This window comes from Bufo bufo, chromosome 1 (genome assembly GCF_905171765.1).
Source record: "Bufo bufo chromosome 1, aBufBuf1.1, whole genome shotgun sequence".
NCBI classification, from domain to species: domain Eukaryota; kingdom Metazoa; phylum Chordata; class Amphibia; order Anura; family Bufonidae; genus Bufo; species Bufo bufo.
Genome location: NC_053389.1, coordinates 675,528,232 through 675,543,754, shown reverse-complemented (window position 1 = coordinate 675,543,754; position 15,523 = coordinate 675,528,232). Strand labels below are relative to the sequence as shown.

The 15,523-nt window shown below is 45.6% G+C and overlaps 1 protein-coding gene across 1 annotated transcript in view; it reads right to left on the bottom strand.

Moving 5' to 3' along the window:
- The window catches only part of TUBGCP4 (tubulin gamma complex associated protein 4), an 86,955-nt gene extending 81,239 nt beyond the window's left edge, over positions 1-5,716 (bottom strand). The window contains exons 1-2 of the mRNA XM_040414083.1: positions 5,543-5,716; positions 1,004-1,132 (exon numbers count right to left, since the gene is read on the bottom strand). Coding sequence (XP_040270017.1) covers positions 1,004-1,132; positions 5,543-5,620 — 207 coding nt within the window. The 5' untranslated portion in view covers positions 5,621-5,716. The remainder of the gene's footprint in view (positions 1-1,003; positions 1,133-5,542) is intronic.
- Positions 5,717-15,523: the final 9,807 nt, after the last annotated feature.

Below are 15,523 nucleotides of genomic sequence, written 5' to 3'. Positions count from 1 at the left end.
TTGATATATGAATCATGATTCTTTAAAGGTAATCATTGACATCAATTTAGATAGCCAGGGAAATATATTTGGGTTTTAATTTATTTGTGAATTTATTTAGACTATTTTTAATAAAATGTAACATTGATTAAAATAATATAGTCTACTTTTCCATGCTACACCAGAGAATAGAGTGCCTGTCATTAAATTACTTCATAACACTTTAGCTATTTATTCGGCAGTGGGTGCGCCGAGGACAGTGCACATTACTGCAGAAGTCTAGTAAGATTGAGCCACTGTAGTAATATAATAGCATATTCAAATGTGCATATAACTTGACTTGTGGGTCTGACTCAAAACCCACAGCATCTCAATTTATGTTGCGGATTTCGGCAGTGGATTTTCCGCTTTGCAATGAAAAGGGCGAAATCCGCCACAAAAGTGAAGTATTTACACTATGATTTCCACCACAAAATTTGTACCATTTGGTCTTAATTTTGCTACAGCAAAATTTTGTGGACACATTACGGTTTTTCCACTGCAGCGCACGTCTCCTGTGTGGACATACCCTTGGAGTGTATCTTCAGTGATACTCTCCAGCTCAATCTGACATCAGGCATGGAGGGCATTTCAACATGAAGAACATCCTGCTCTGTCTTCTGCTGCCTCCCTTGTGGTGCAGGAATGAAAATTAAGAGCCATTAGCTGGTGAACAGCGAGGTTCCTGCTCAGTCCTTAACTCTGGGAAGGCACTGCATCCTATGGACCCAGGCCTCATAGCAGACACAGAGTTGGAGGTTGGGTAGAAGTTCCTGAAAGTACTCCTAACCTTGACCTAAATAGCAGTAATGTGTTGTACCCCATTATCCACTAAGGCAGAAAATATAGTTGATAAGGATAACTTTACTTTTAGCAAATAATACATAAGGAACAGACCTAAAACAAAATGTGATATGGACCAGAGCCTCAGAAGTCCCAGGGAACCCCCTAGCTCAAAGGCCCATTCAGAATCTGATATTAATACCTGCTGCTGGACATGCCCAGTGTACTGTTCAATGAACTCCGTGAAGCGAATATAGTCCGTCCCTAACTTGCAGAGACGGTTCAGTACATTGGTTTCTCCAGGATGAAGAAATGGCAGATCTTGGGAAACCTGCATAAACACAAAACACATGGCTAGGTTATAATTTTTTATAAGAACATACAATAGCCTATAACTTAATATATCACATCTAGAAAAGGGAGATCACGTACAGCAGTGAAAAGACGAGGACTCCGGGACGAAGAATAAACTGGTGAAAACGCTACAACAATGGAGGCAGAACTTGTGTTCAGACGTGTAATGAAAAATATTATACAGCTAGACACAAGGGGAAGACATAGGGGGACATTTCTTAAGGCCAGCGTATGACATGCTGAATTTAGTTAATCTCCCCCTGGGGTCAGATGCCCCACAATATATTAACAGGAGCAGGCCTCTTAATACCTGTGACACATCTGTGCAAGTCCATGTGCCAAAAAGGAAATCTACGCCAGGAAGGGAGGCGGTGTAGATGATAATAAATGTGTTGGGCTAGCCATGGCCGACCCCACACTGCCCACTCTCTGAACTCCCAAAAGTGGCATAATATTTTATGCAAGAATTGGGGTATGCGAAACATTGCAGCTTTCTCAGGGTCCACTGTTGGGGTCTCCGCTAATCACTGGAAAAGTTGCCATGTTGCCTGTTTGAATGGAGTGGCAGACACACGTGTGTTCTCTTCTCCCCTGCACTCTATGGTCCTGTTCTAGCACCGTGAGGGCCCCAGTGATGATACCCCCGCCGATCAGACAGGGCATAAGTTGTCTTAATGGGACAACCCTTTTAAAGGGAACCTGTCACCTCCCAAAACCATCCCTAGCCGCCAGCAGTACCTGCGTGTAGCCAGCAGCGTGTTTCTGATGATGCCTTTCTTCCTGAAGGCAGATGCAGCAAAAGTCCTGAAAACGTTGTTTTATCCCCTACCCGGCGCGCTTCTCCACACATGCTTGAAGTCAAGGGGGCAGCGGCCTCCGTGCTTCAAGTCACGGTAACCGCACTCCCTTCGCTGTGACTGACAGCGCTTATGCAGAGAGTCCGGCTGCCTTTGCCGAACTGCCAGCTGTCCGTCACAGCGAAGGGGTTCTTTAGACTCGGGTTTATATTTTCACAGATTTCAGTTTCTATTCTAGGTTGGGTACATTAGGTTTAGAACACAGCTCTGGGTCTTGTATACACAGCAGCTATCTACACGTGCCCACTCTAAGACATGGCTGGTCAGACGCCACTAACTTTCCAGTCTTCCATATTTAGAGGTGCCATCAGGTGGAATGAGGTACCCTTGAGGAACTTGCATATGAATAGGAGCATCATAGAAGTTAACAGCCATCAGCAGGACCTCATTATCCACAGTTTAGAGCGCGCTGTATGATGATTTTGGAGTAAACACTTCTATCCCCCTACTCCACAATTAATGAGCCCATTTCAGTAGAGCAGCAGGAGATAAGCAGCCGCCCAACATTAAAATCCATTCCTCCTGAACCCTGACCATTTAATTGTCCTTGGCCAAAAGTCACCCAGGCCCCGTAATATGCACATAGAACAAGGGGTAGCATTAGTTTCAGGGCTATCTTTGCCTACAGACAGTCTGCTACCTCCAATAACTAAGGTGCATAGTCCTTCTGCCAATAATGGGGAAGTCTGGGCAGAATGCTTTAAAATAGACAGCAGAGAATAAGAAAAAACCAAGGTAGTAATTGGCACTGCCAATGTACCAGTTGCAAGACCACCACCTTACATGTCCTGTTGCATTACAGGGATGTTGATGGCCATCTGGACCAAATTACACCCTCCACCAGGACTGATGAAAGGCGCCTGTGCCCACGGAGAAAGCACTGGAATGGCTGGCATTACTTCACCTCCCTGTCCTGGGCAAGGAGGGAGTAAGGTGGAAGCTGCTTCCTACTCCATAGAGAAGAAGTCACTCAGGCAATTCACCTGCTTGTGCCCACAACCTATGCATCATCATAATCCATGCCATAATTCCTGGAAAGGACTTTACACAGGCTGCGCCAGAGCAGCAGAACACAAAAAAATAAAAAATCAATATGCCGATTTAAGAAAAAAAAAAAAAAAAAAACACACATCGCCGGACATTAAAATGGAAAATTAAGCTAATTAATTTGATTAATCAGCCACCCCTAGCATGGTCAAAATTGACCATGGCATTGGAGAGGTAAAAAAACCTCAGCAGCACGCTCTCCCGAGCCTGCAATGGCTACCCCGAGCGGATACTGTATGCAAGTCTTTCTGAATGATCCGAGGCTGCCACAGCAATGTTCTTCAGGAGAACCTGGCCGTGGCAGGGCTCCGTAGGAACATAGTGAAATTCTCACTAATTCATTGGAGTGAATGAGAAGTGATCTAATAATCACATGTTCAATTTCCCTAGGGAAACTTTTTAAAAGTTTCGAAAAAAACACTTTTAAAAAAAAAAACTCTAATGAACCCCCTTTGACTACAATTTAAATAAAAATAAACCATACTATTAAAATATAAAAATATTTATCCCGTGCGGTGAATGGCGTAACAAAAAAAGTATAAAAAAAATATCTAAATGGCCGATTCTCCATTTTATCATTGCTTCACCTCCCAAAAAAATGAAATAAAAAGTGATCAAAAAGTCATGGTATCTTTGAAAAGTATAGATTGTCCTGCAAAAAACGAGCCCTCACACAGCTCAGTACACGCAACTATCATACTGATCTGGAGAGTGACGGTAAAGGTGTAAAAACAAAACCCATAAAACTGGTGGAATTGGATTTTTTTTTTTCAATTTCACCCTGTTTGGAAATTTTTTCCAGCTTCCCACTACAGTACATCTTAGGCAATATTAAATGGTGCCATTAGGAAGTACAACTTGTCTCAAGAAAGGAGGACATAACGGGAGAACGGAGCGGCGCCCAGTGATAATAATAAGTGCAGTGAGATCCCTGGGCGCCGCTGTATGTGTCATGATACTTAGTTCACAATGTTTGGACCGATGAAAGGTCCTCTTTAAAGGGTTTCTGTCATCAGAAAAATGGGTATTAAGCTGGCTGACATTAGCGATGTGCTAATGTCAGCTGAACATAACTATATTAGTCCCATGTCACTATGAGCCGCCGTTATTTAGAAAAACGAACTTTTATAATAACTCACCTTTTTCCGCGCCCTTCTACACGTGATTGACACGGCCAGGGCAGCGTTGGTCTCTTGTCTGCCGGGGAAATCTCACTGTGCATGCGCTGAATACATGGCAATGAAAAAGCCGGCTGCCGGCAAACGTCCTTCCCTTACTGCGCCAAATACTGAATGGGACGGCGCAGGCGCGAGATTTCCCCGGCAGACAGGAGACCAACGCTGCCCTGGCCCAGTCAATCAAGTGTAGAAGGGCGTGGAAAGAGGTGAGTGAACAGAGCCTCTAGTCTAGGAGCAGGTGCAACGCGTCCGCCCCCCCCCCCCTGCTCCTAGAGGCTCATTTGCATATTCGTTTTTCTAAATAACGGTGGCACATAGTGACATGGGACTAATATAGTTATGTTCAGCTGACATTAGCACATCGCTAATGTCAGCCAGCTTAATACCCATTTTTCTGATGACAGAAACCCTTTAACTTCATCCCTGCTGCTGAGGTTTGAATTCTTTGGTGCGCCGGACACTTATTCCTTGCTTTATAACGTCTGGAATGGACAGGGGACATATGTTCTGCTGCAGCCAATGACTGGCCACAGTGGTGATGTCCCGTTCCCCCCCCCCCCCTTTCCCCAGGAGCACCTTACTGGGTCACGTGCCGCTTGGGGGAAATTGTTGACAAGGAGTGAACTGGTGTGCGTGGAACCAAAAGATCTGGTTGGAGAATCCCTTAGGCCTCATGCACACGGCCGTATCAGAGCTCTGGCCCGGTTATTTCCACCTGCCTGATTGAAGTGAATGGAAACGGTGGCTGCACAAGCTGCGCTGCGCCCTCCTTCATGAGATAGGTGTATGGTCCCGTCCTACACCTGTCAGACAATGGGTGTAAATCCTAACGATATGCCCCATTGTCTCAGATGGGAATAACCCTTTAATGAAAGTTTTTACATTTATCTTTTCTTTGGCATGAGGAGCAGATAGATGGCTGCATGTAACAGCACACACTGACCACAGACGACAGACACAAGGCCATATACTGCCACTGCAGGATACGGACTGACAGCAGTACAGGTACAGGAAGCCCTGTATATGGCACCAGAACTAACCTGGTGTAAGGTAGAACTGGCTTGTTTGACCATAGCATAAATCAGATTCCACCTTTCATTTTCACAAGGAGCTGTGAAAAATGAAAGGTCGAATCTGATTGGTTGCTAAGGTCAAATAAGTTCTACTTTACACCAGTTTGATAAATGCCCCCTGAGTTCCTAGTTCTTCATTATGTCAGCCTATACAACAATATAGAAGAGACTGCCCTCTAATGTGGGCATGACTAAAACGGAGGCTCCATGAGCAGCCACAGCTATACACGACCTGCAGGCCCGTCCGCTTATTCCAGGTGAAGATGCTGCCGGGATAGCCGCTCAGAGCCAGGAGAAGTTCGTGAATCATCTCCACGGGCCCAGACACCGGGAACCGCGATGCACTGCAATGTTTACATCAGTCCCTGCCGCCTCCACAGCCCGCCAGCCCTCAGCTTCAAAACTAAACGGACTACAATTCCCGAAGTGCTTCGCGATGCAGCCAGGGCAGTAGCGCCACTGATTGGCTGAATCCTACTTCCCGACATGCTTTGTTTATCCACTAGTCTTGCGCGTGACAGATACCGTAATTGTATGCGCAGATACCGTATTTACCTGGGAAATACAATATCGTCCTTGTTTTTGCCTCTGACTTTTATTCCCCAGCATTCATCTGGTCTTGTCGTACATACATATAGAGGCTGACCATTTATTACAATTATGTGGAGTGTATAAATACGTATTAACCATGTTGAGCTTTGCAGTGCGCCTATGTCCACTCATATACTGTACATGAGAGTCTACCAGTAGTGCCCCCTGTGCCACACATTCTATGCCCCCTGTAGATAGTGCCTTACTCTGTGCCCCCTGTAGATAGTGTCTTACGCTGTTCCCCCTGTAGATAGTACCTTACTCTGTGCCCCTTGTATGTAGTGTCTTACCCTATGCCCCCTGTAGATAGTGCCTTATCCTATGCCCTTTGTAGATAGTGCAATACTCTGTGCCCCCTGCAGATAGTCCCTTACTCTATGCCCCTTGTAGATAGTGCCTTACTCTGTGCCCCTTGTAGATAGTGCCTTACTCTGTGCCCCCTGTAGATAGTACCTTACTCTGTGCCCCTCGTATTATTATTATTATTTATTATTAAAGCGCCATTCATTCCATAGCGCTATACATATGATAAGCGGTGCACATACATAATACAGACAATTGCACTAATCATAAACAAGACAAGTTGCAAACTGGTACAGAAGGAGAGAGGGCCCTGCCCATGAGGCTTACAATCTACATGGTATGGGAGAAGGACATAGTAGGTGAGGGTGAAGTTGGTCATGGCGGTATAGAGGCAGCAGGGTCACTGGTTGTAGGCTTGTCTGAAGAGGTGGGTTTTCAGGTTTCTTTTGAAGGATTCCAATGTAGGTGAGAGTCTGATATGTTGGGGTAGCGAGTTCCAGAGTGTGGGGGATGCACGGGAGAAATCTTGGAGTCGATTGTGGGAAGAGGCGATAAGAGGAGAAGAGAGAAGGAGGTCTTGTGAGGATCGGAGAGTGCGTCTGGGGGTGTATCGGGAAAGTAGCTCAGAGATGTAGGGAGGGGACAGGTTGTGGACGGCCTTGTATGTATTTGTTAGTACTTTGAAGTGAATTCGCTGGGCAATGGGGAGCCAGTGAAGGGATTGGCAGAGGGGAGAGGCAGAGGAGTAACAGGGTGGGAGGTGGATTAATCAGGCAGCAGAGTTGAGGATAGATTGGAGGGGTGCGAGAGTGCTAGATGGAAGGCCACAGAGGAGAATGTTGCAGTAGTCTAGGTGGGAGATGATGAGGGCATGTACAAGAATTTTCGCAGATTCAAAGTTAAGGAAAGCACAGATGCGGGAGATGTTTTTGAGTTGGAGGCGGCAGGTGGTGGAAAGAGCTTGGATTTGCGGTCGGAAGGAAAGTGCAGAATCCAAGGTCACTCCAAGGCAGCGGACTTTGTTGACCGGGGAGAGTGTGCAGCCATTGATCATGATAGATAGGTCTGTTGGGGGAAAGATTATAAATTCTGTCTTATCCATGTTAAGTTTTAGAAAGCGAGAGGCGAAGAAGGATGATATAGAAGATAGACATTGTGGGATTCGTGATAGTAAGGTGGTGATGCCTGGACCAGAGAGGTAGATTTGTGTGTCGTCAGCGTAGGAGTGATACTGAAAGCCATGGGACTCTATGAGCTGTCCCAGGCCAAAAGTGTAGATAGAGAAGAGCAGGGGTCCTAGGACAGAGCCTTGCGGGACACCAACAGAGAGGGAATGAGACGAGGAGGTGGTGCGAGAGTGGGAGACGCTAAACGTCCGGTCTGTGAGGTATGATGTGATCCAGAAGAGGGCCAGGTCGGTGATGCCAAGAGATGAGAGAGTTTGCAACAGAAGGGAGTGGTCAACAGTGTCAAAGGCAGAGGACAGGTCAAGGAGAAGGAGGACAGAGTATTGTTTATTGGTTTTGGCTGTCAGTAGGTGGGATCGGAAGCCAGATTGTAGGCGGTCAAAGAGGGAGCAGGAGGAGAGGTGGGAGGACAGTTCTGAATGGACATGTTGTTCAAGTAGCCTTGAGGCATACGGAAGAAGTGATATGGGGCGATAACTGGACAAGGAAGATGGGTCAAGTGAAGGCTTTTTGAGGATGGGTGTAATGGTAGCATGTTTAAAAGCAGAGGGGAAGACACCAGAGTTTAGTGATAGGTTGAAGAGATGAGTTAGGGTTGGTATAAACACTGTGGTGAGGTTAGGGATGAGGTGGGATGGGATTGGGTCAAGTGCACACTGCACAGGTGGTCAGATGAGATTTGGAGAGTAGAGTGGAGAGTTTTTCTTCTTTAATGGTGGAGAAGCAGGTTTTGGGAGAAGAGGACCGAGCAGTTGTGTAGAGGGTCTGTGGGGACTGTGTAGTGAAGCTTTCCCTGATGTTGACTATCTTTTGTTTGAAATATTTGGCAAAGTCCTCAGCTGAGAAGAGAGGAGAGGGTGGGGGCGCTGGGGGACGGAGAAGGGAGTTAAAAGTGCTAAAAAGTTGTTTAGGGCTGTGTGACAGGGAAGATATGAGAGATGAGAAGTAGGCATGTTTTGCATCAGCGAGTGAGGATTTAAATATGAGGAGGGATTGCTTGTATGCGGTGAAATGATCTTTAGAATGGGATTTCTTCCATTGCCGCTCAGTAGCCCTGGAAGCTTGTCTGAGTTTTTTGGTCAGGTTGGTGTGCCAAGGTTGTCTGTTGATTTTTGGGGTTTTGTTGTGTGTGAGGGGGGGCAACAGTGTCCAGAGCTGTACTTATTGTGTTGTTATATAGGGTGGTGGCAGCTTCTGGGTCTTGGAGGGAGCATATGGTAGAGAGTGAGAGAAGAGAGTCAGAAAGCAAGCAAAAGTCAAGATGTTTAAGGTATGTAGTGTCTTACTCCATGCCCCTTGTAGATAGTGCCTTTATCTGTGCCCCCTGTAGATAGTGCCTTATCCTATGCCCTTTGTAGATAGTGCAATACTCTGTGCCCCCTGCAGATAGTCCCTTACTCTATGCCCCTTGTAGACAGTGCCTTACTCTGTGTGCCCCTGTAGATAGTGCCTTACTCTGTGCCCCCGTAGATAGTGCCTTACTCTGTGCCCCCTGTAGACAGTCCCTTACTCTATACCCCTTGTAGATAGTGCCTTACTCTGTGCCCCCTGTAGATAGTCCCTTACTCTGTGCCACCTGTAGATAGTGCCTTACTCTGTGCCCCCTGTAGATAGTGACTTACTCTGTGCCCACTGTAGATAGTCCCTTACTCTATACCCCTTGTAGATAGTGCCTTACTCTATGCCCCTTGTAGATAGTGCCTTACTCTGTGCCCCCTGTAGATAGTGTCTTACTCTGTGCCCCCTGTAGATAGTACCTTACTCTGTGCCCCTTGTATGTAGTGTCTTACCCTATGCCCCTTGTAGATAGTGCCTTTATCTGTGCCCCCTGTAGATAGTGCCTTATCCTATGCCCTTTGTAGATAGTGCCATACTCTGTGCCCCCTGCAGATAGTCCCTTACTCTATGCCCCTTGTAGATAGTGCCTTACTCTGTGTGCCCCTGTAGATAGTGCCTTACTCTGTGCCCCCTGTAGATAGTGCCTTACTCTGTGCCCCCTTTAGATAATGCCTTACTCTGTGCCCCCTGTAGATAGTGCCTTACTATGTGCCCCCTGTAGATAGTGCCTTACTCTGTGCCCCCTGTAGATAGTGCCTTACTCTGTGCCCCCTGTACATAGTCCCTTACTCTATACCCCTTGTAGATAGTGCCTTACTCTGTGTGCCCCTGTAGATAGTGCCTTACTCTGTGCCCCCTGTAGATAGTGCCTTACTCTGTGCCCCCTGTAGATAGTGCCTTACTCTGTGTGCCCCTGTAGATAGTGCCTTACTCTGTGCCCCCTGTAGATAGTGCCTTACTCTGTGCCCCCTGTAGATAGTCCCTTACTCTATACCCCTTGTAGATAGTGCCTTACTCTGTGCCCCCTGTAGATAGTCCCTTACTCTGTGCCCCCTGTAGATAGTGCCTTACTCTGTGCCCCCTGTAGATAGTGCCTTACTCTGTGCCCCCTGTAGATAGTCCCTTACTCTGTGCCCCATGTAGATAGTACCTTACTCTGTGCCCCTTATATGTAGTGTCTTACCCTATGCCCCTTGTAGATAGTGCCTTTATCTGTGCCCCCTGTAGATAGTGCCTTTATCTGTGCCCCCTGTAGATAGTGCCTTATCCTATGCCCTTTGTAGATAGTGCCATACTCTGTGCCCCCTGCAGATAGTCCCTTACTCTATGCCCCTTGTAGATAGTGCCTTACTTTGTGTGCCCCTGTAGATAGTGCCTTACTCTGTGTGCCCCTGTAGATAGTGCCTTACTCTGTGTGCCCCTGTAGATCATGCCATACTTTATGCCCCTATAGATAGTGACATACTCTGTGCCCCTGTAGATAGTGCCATACTCTCTGTCCCCTATAGATAGTGCCTTACTCTGTACCCCCTATAGATAGTGCCTTACTCTGTGCCCCCTTTAGATAGTGCCCTACTCTATGCCCCTTGTAGATAGTGCCATACTCTGTGCCCTTGTATATAGTCCCATACTCTGTACCCCTTGTAGATAGTGCCATACTCTATGCCCCTGTAGATAGTGACATACTCTGTGCCCCTGTAGATAGTGCCATACTCTCTCTCCCCTGTAGATAGTGCCTTACTCTGTGTCCCCTGTAGATAGTGCCATACTCTATGCCCCCTGTAGATAGTGCCATACTCTGTGCCCCTGTAGATAGTGTCATACTCTGTCCCCTTTGTAGATAGTGACTTAATCTGTGCCCCCTGTAGATAGTGTCATACTCTGTCCCCTTTGTAGATAGTGACTTAATCTGTGCCCCCTGTAGATAGTACCTTAGTCTATGCCCTTTGTAGATAGTGCCTCACTCTATGCCCCTTGTAGATAGTGCCTTACTCTATGCCCCATGTAGATAGTGCTTTACTCTGTGCCCCCTGTAGATAGTCCCATACTCTGTGCCCACTGTAGATAGTGCCTTACTCTGTGCCCCCTATAGATAGTACCATACTTTATGCCCCCTGTAGTTAGTGCCATACTATGTGCCCCCTTTAGATAGTGCCTTACTCTGTGCCCCCTGTAGATAGTGCCTTACTCTGTGCCCCTGTAGATAGTGCCTTACTCTGTGCCCACTGTAGATAGTTCCTTACTCTGTGCCCGCTGTAGATAGTGCCATACTCTGTGTCCCTTGTAGATAGTGCCTTACTCTATGTCCCTTGTAGATAGTGCCTTACTCTGTGACCCTTGTAGATAGTGCCATACTCTGTGCCCCCTGTAGATAGTGCCATACTCTGTGCCCCCTGTAGATAGTGCCTTACTCTATGCCCCCTGTAGATAGTGCCATACTCTGTGCCCTTGTATATAGTGCCATACTCTGTACCCCCTGTAGATAGTGCCATACTTTATGCCCCTGTAGATAGTGCCATACTCTGTACCCCCTGTAGATAGTGCCATACTCTATGCCCCTGTAGATAGTGACATACTCTGTGCCCCCTGTAGATAGTGCCTTACTCGGTGTCTGCTGTAGATAGTGCCATACTCTATACCCCCTGTAGATAGTGCCATACTCTATGCCCCCTGTAGATAGTGTCATACTCTGTGCCCCTGTAGATAGTGCCATAATCTGTGTCCCCTGTAGATAGTGGCATACTTTATGCCCCTGTAGATAGTGCCATACTCTGTACCCCCTGTAGATAGTGCCATACTCTATGCCCCTGTAGATAGTGACATACTCTGTGCCCCCTGTAGATAGTGCCTTACTCGGTGTCTGCTGTAGATAGTGCCATACTCTATACCCCCTGTAGATAGTGCCATACTCTATGCCCCCTGTAGATAGTGTCATACTCTGTGCCCCTGTAGATAGTGCCATAATCTGTGTCCCCTGTAGATAGTGGCATACTCTATGCTCTTTGTACAGGGCCTGTTTTAGACAAAATGTGGCCCTGGGCAAAATCAAAAGTGGGGCCCCAAATCTTGTAATAATGTACTAACAACACAGTTGCATTCTGTCAATTCCGCCCCCCCCTCACCGATTTACACCCCATAAAGCCCCACACACACAGATCTGCACCCTCATGGCCCCAGAATACGCCACATGCCCCCTCCCCTCACAGGAATGAGTTCCCCTCCTTGAACAAAAAGCTACAGCAATGGAGCGGGTGGTCATACAGCATGTACCCCAGGACTGCACTGCACACCACTAGACCCTCCCTCACATGGCCGCTCGCAGGCATACTCAACCCCTCTCTCCCAAAGTACCTGCACAGCACCAGTGTCCATGCAGAAAGAAAGCTCTGTCCTATACACATTTCATCATGTGACCATTAATCCCTTCCGACATCCATAAATGTACAGCGCATGTTGGGTCTTTAAAGATGGTGCTCGCTCTGGAGCGGAGCGGGTGCCATAGCAACCGGGTACCTGCTGTCCACGAACAGCGGTAATGCTGAGCCGGACATTTAACTATTCAGATGTCGTGGTCTAATGTCACCACAGCATCTGAGAGTGTTAAAGACCGGAAGTGCAGGCTTCCTGTTCAGCCGCACTTTTCCCCAGCAGAGATCGGGGAAAGCATCCTGTTCTACTAACGAGCCGCAGCCTAGGCTTCCAGGCTCATTATTAGTATATCCCAGTTTAGGCCACTAGGTGAAAGCACTGAACTGTGATACAGTGGTTTCTATACAGAATAAAGCCTCATTCACACGTCAGTGTTTCACGGACATGTGCTGTACGCATTCTCCACGGACAGCACACGTCCCCATTCATTTTAATGCGTGTATTCAGACATCAGTGTTTTAGCACGGTCCGTGGGTCCGTGTTTTCAGCACGGATGCATGCTCTGTTTTGTCCGTGTTCAAGAATCCATCACGCCCATTATAGTCTATGGGTCAGTGAAAACCACGGATACAACACGGATGCCATCTGTGTTGCATCCGTGCTTCAGGGATCATTAGGAAGAGATGCTTTGAAAAAAAAAATTCAGCTGTTCAGTGTTAGTGAAACACGAATGGCACACGGACAGCAAAAAACAGACCCACGGACCCACCACGGATTCTTCACTTCACAGCTTCACGGATGCATCACTGACCAGCTTCTCACGGATTTGAGTACGGACACGGACGAGTGAATGAGGCTTAATAGAGCAATTTCCATAATTCTGTATAAACTGCAATTTGATTGCAAGTTGTGGTCCACTTGGTCCATAAAATATAAAAAAACTGAAAAATTCAAATCGCCCCCCTTTACCCAAAATAATAATAAAAAAATAACATTATGGGCATCGCTGCATGCGAAAATGCCCGTACTATTAAAATATAAAAAAGTTAGCCCATATTGTGAATGGCATAACAGAAAAAAATGAAAAAGGCTGATTTGCAGTTTTTTATCACTTTATGCCCTCATGCACACGACCGTTGTTGTGTTCCGTGTCCGTTGTTCCGTTTTCTGTGATTTTCTGCGGACCCATTGACTTTCAATGGGTCCGTTGAAAACTCGGATAATGCACCGTTTGTCATCCGCATCCGTGTTTCCAGTCCTTCAAAAAAATATGACCTGTCCTATTTTTTTCACGGACAATGGTTTGCGGACCCATACAAGTCAATGGGTCCTTGAAAAAACACGGAGGCACACAAGATTGTCATCCGCGTCCGCGTGTCCGCATCCGTTTTTTTCCTATCATTTGCAAGGCAAACTTGACTTAGATTTTTTTTGTTCACTTTTCTTGTCTGGTGATCCTCCAAAAATCAAGGAAGACACACGGAAGCAAAAACGGAAACGGATCACGGAACAACGAAACAGCTTTTTGCAGACCGCAAAAAAATACTGTCGTGTGCATGAGGCCTATCTTCCAAGAAAATCAAATAAAAAGTAACCAAGTCATACACACCCCAAAATTATATTGTCAAAAATGACAGATCATCCCGCAAAAAATGAGCCCCCACACATCTCCGTAGACATAAGTATAAAAAGTTATGGGGGTCAGAATATAGCGATGAAAAGAAAAAAAAATTCCAAAGTGAGTCCTGATGTTTATAGAGGTCCTGAGCGGGGGTGCTGTTAGGGTTTCCACCTTTTCCAACAAAAAATTCTGGTTAAAAAGGTTGGCGTTGATTAACATGGGTGTTATTTTACATTTTGCTCCATTTTTTTCAATAAAAACAAACTTCTCACTGTTGGGGACACCCTGCGTATTTACGTTTTATTTAACCTCTATTTTTTAAAACTCACAGCCATCTACATTAAAGGCAACAACCTTAACCACTGAGCTATAGAGCTCAATGTTAAACTGCTGAAAATATATTATGGCTAAAAGTATATTTATTTTGTGTAATGCATTTTTTTATAATTACTAAAAAAAATATAAAATTATACATCTGCTGTATATGAATACCTAATACATGAGAAACTACTCTGAGGTTTTTCTGAAACAGTTTAACATTGAGCTCTATAGCTATAGCTCATATATTTAATGTATATGGTTGTGAATTTGAATCCTAGCAGAAACATTCAAATAAATAGAGGCTAAATAAGACTTCAATACACAGGGTGTCCCCAAGAATACTGACAATGCTTGGGGATACCCCCTTCATGTTCACAGCACTGACTCCATATATGGAGACAGAGCAGGGACTCCTAAGCTGGGACATTCAGAAGCAGGAGGCCCCTTAGAGAATAGTGCCATACTGTGTGCCCCCTGTAGACAGTGCCATACTCTATGCCCCTTGTAGATAGCGCCTTACTCTGTGCCTTCGGTAGACAGTGCCATACTGGCATTTTGGCTGTCATGAAGTGTATTATGACTGGAATAGGGGTCTTATGACTGCCTTAAAGGGGTATTCTGTTTTTAATATTTTACATTTATTTTGTTTATATAATAGGAAATTATGCAATTTTCAAGTATACATGCATTTACCATTTTGCTTTCATACCTTTCTTATATTAGGTTATTCACATAGAATATCTGCATATAGGCTGTTGCTATACGTTTTATGGTAGTCCTTTTAGGATTCAGGATACTACCATATCCAGCAGGGGGAGGCTCAATAGGAAAGCACATACTACTCAAAGATATGGACTGCTGTACCACAGTCAGATAAGTAGACATGAATATTCTCAATAATAGCTTGATATGCCTAATCTATTCTACAAATTGAAAGTTTTTTTATGGTTTAGAAAACCCATTCTCACATATCCTATTAGGGGAATCTGTGATAATACAGGGGTATCTGCTGTTCAGCAATGTCATCTATAAGGCAGGGCAGAAAGCAGTGGCAAAGCACTGGCAGACCTGGCATGTCCATGCATTACAAGGACAACCCATTAATTTCAATGGAAATGGTGCAATTCCTCTTATCAGGTGGCACCGTAGGGAAATTGAACACTTGCTCATAGGTTTCTCCATAGATTACAGCTGCCAATTTGAGCCCACTAGAAGAACATTGTGTTATCATAATATCTTAGGAGGGACCCTTCTTATAATTTGGGATTATCCACAGTGCGCTTCCTTTCTAAATATTGTATGCCATTAACTGGGCTGTAATCTTCCAAATGTATTCCATCAACAGAGTACATCTTGTGAAAATGCTGGTAACTATGCTGAGTGAAAGCAAACTCTACAACAACAACCATTTATCTGTTAGGAAATCTAGTTTTGCAAGTCCTATTTTCCTCCAGTGGATCAGAAATTGAAGCAAGCATAACCT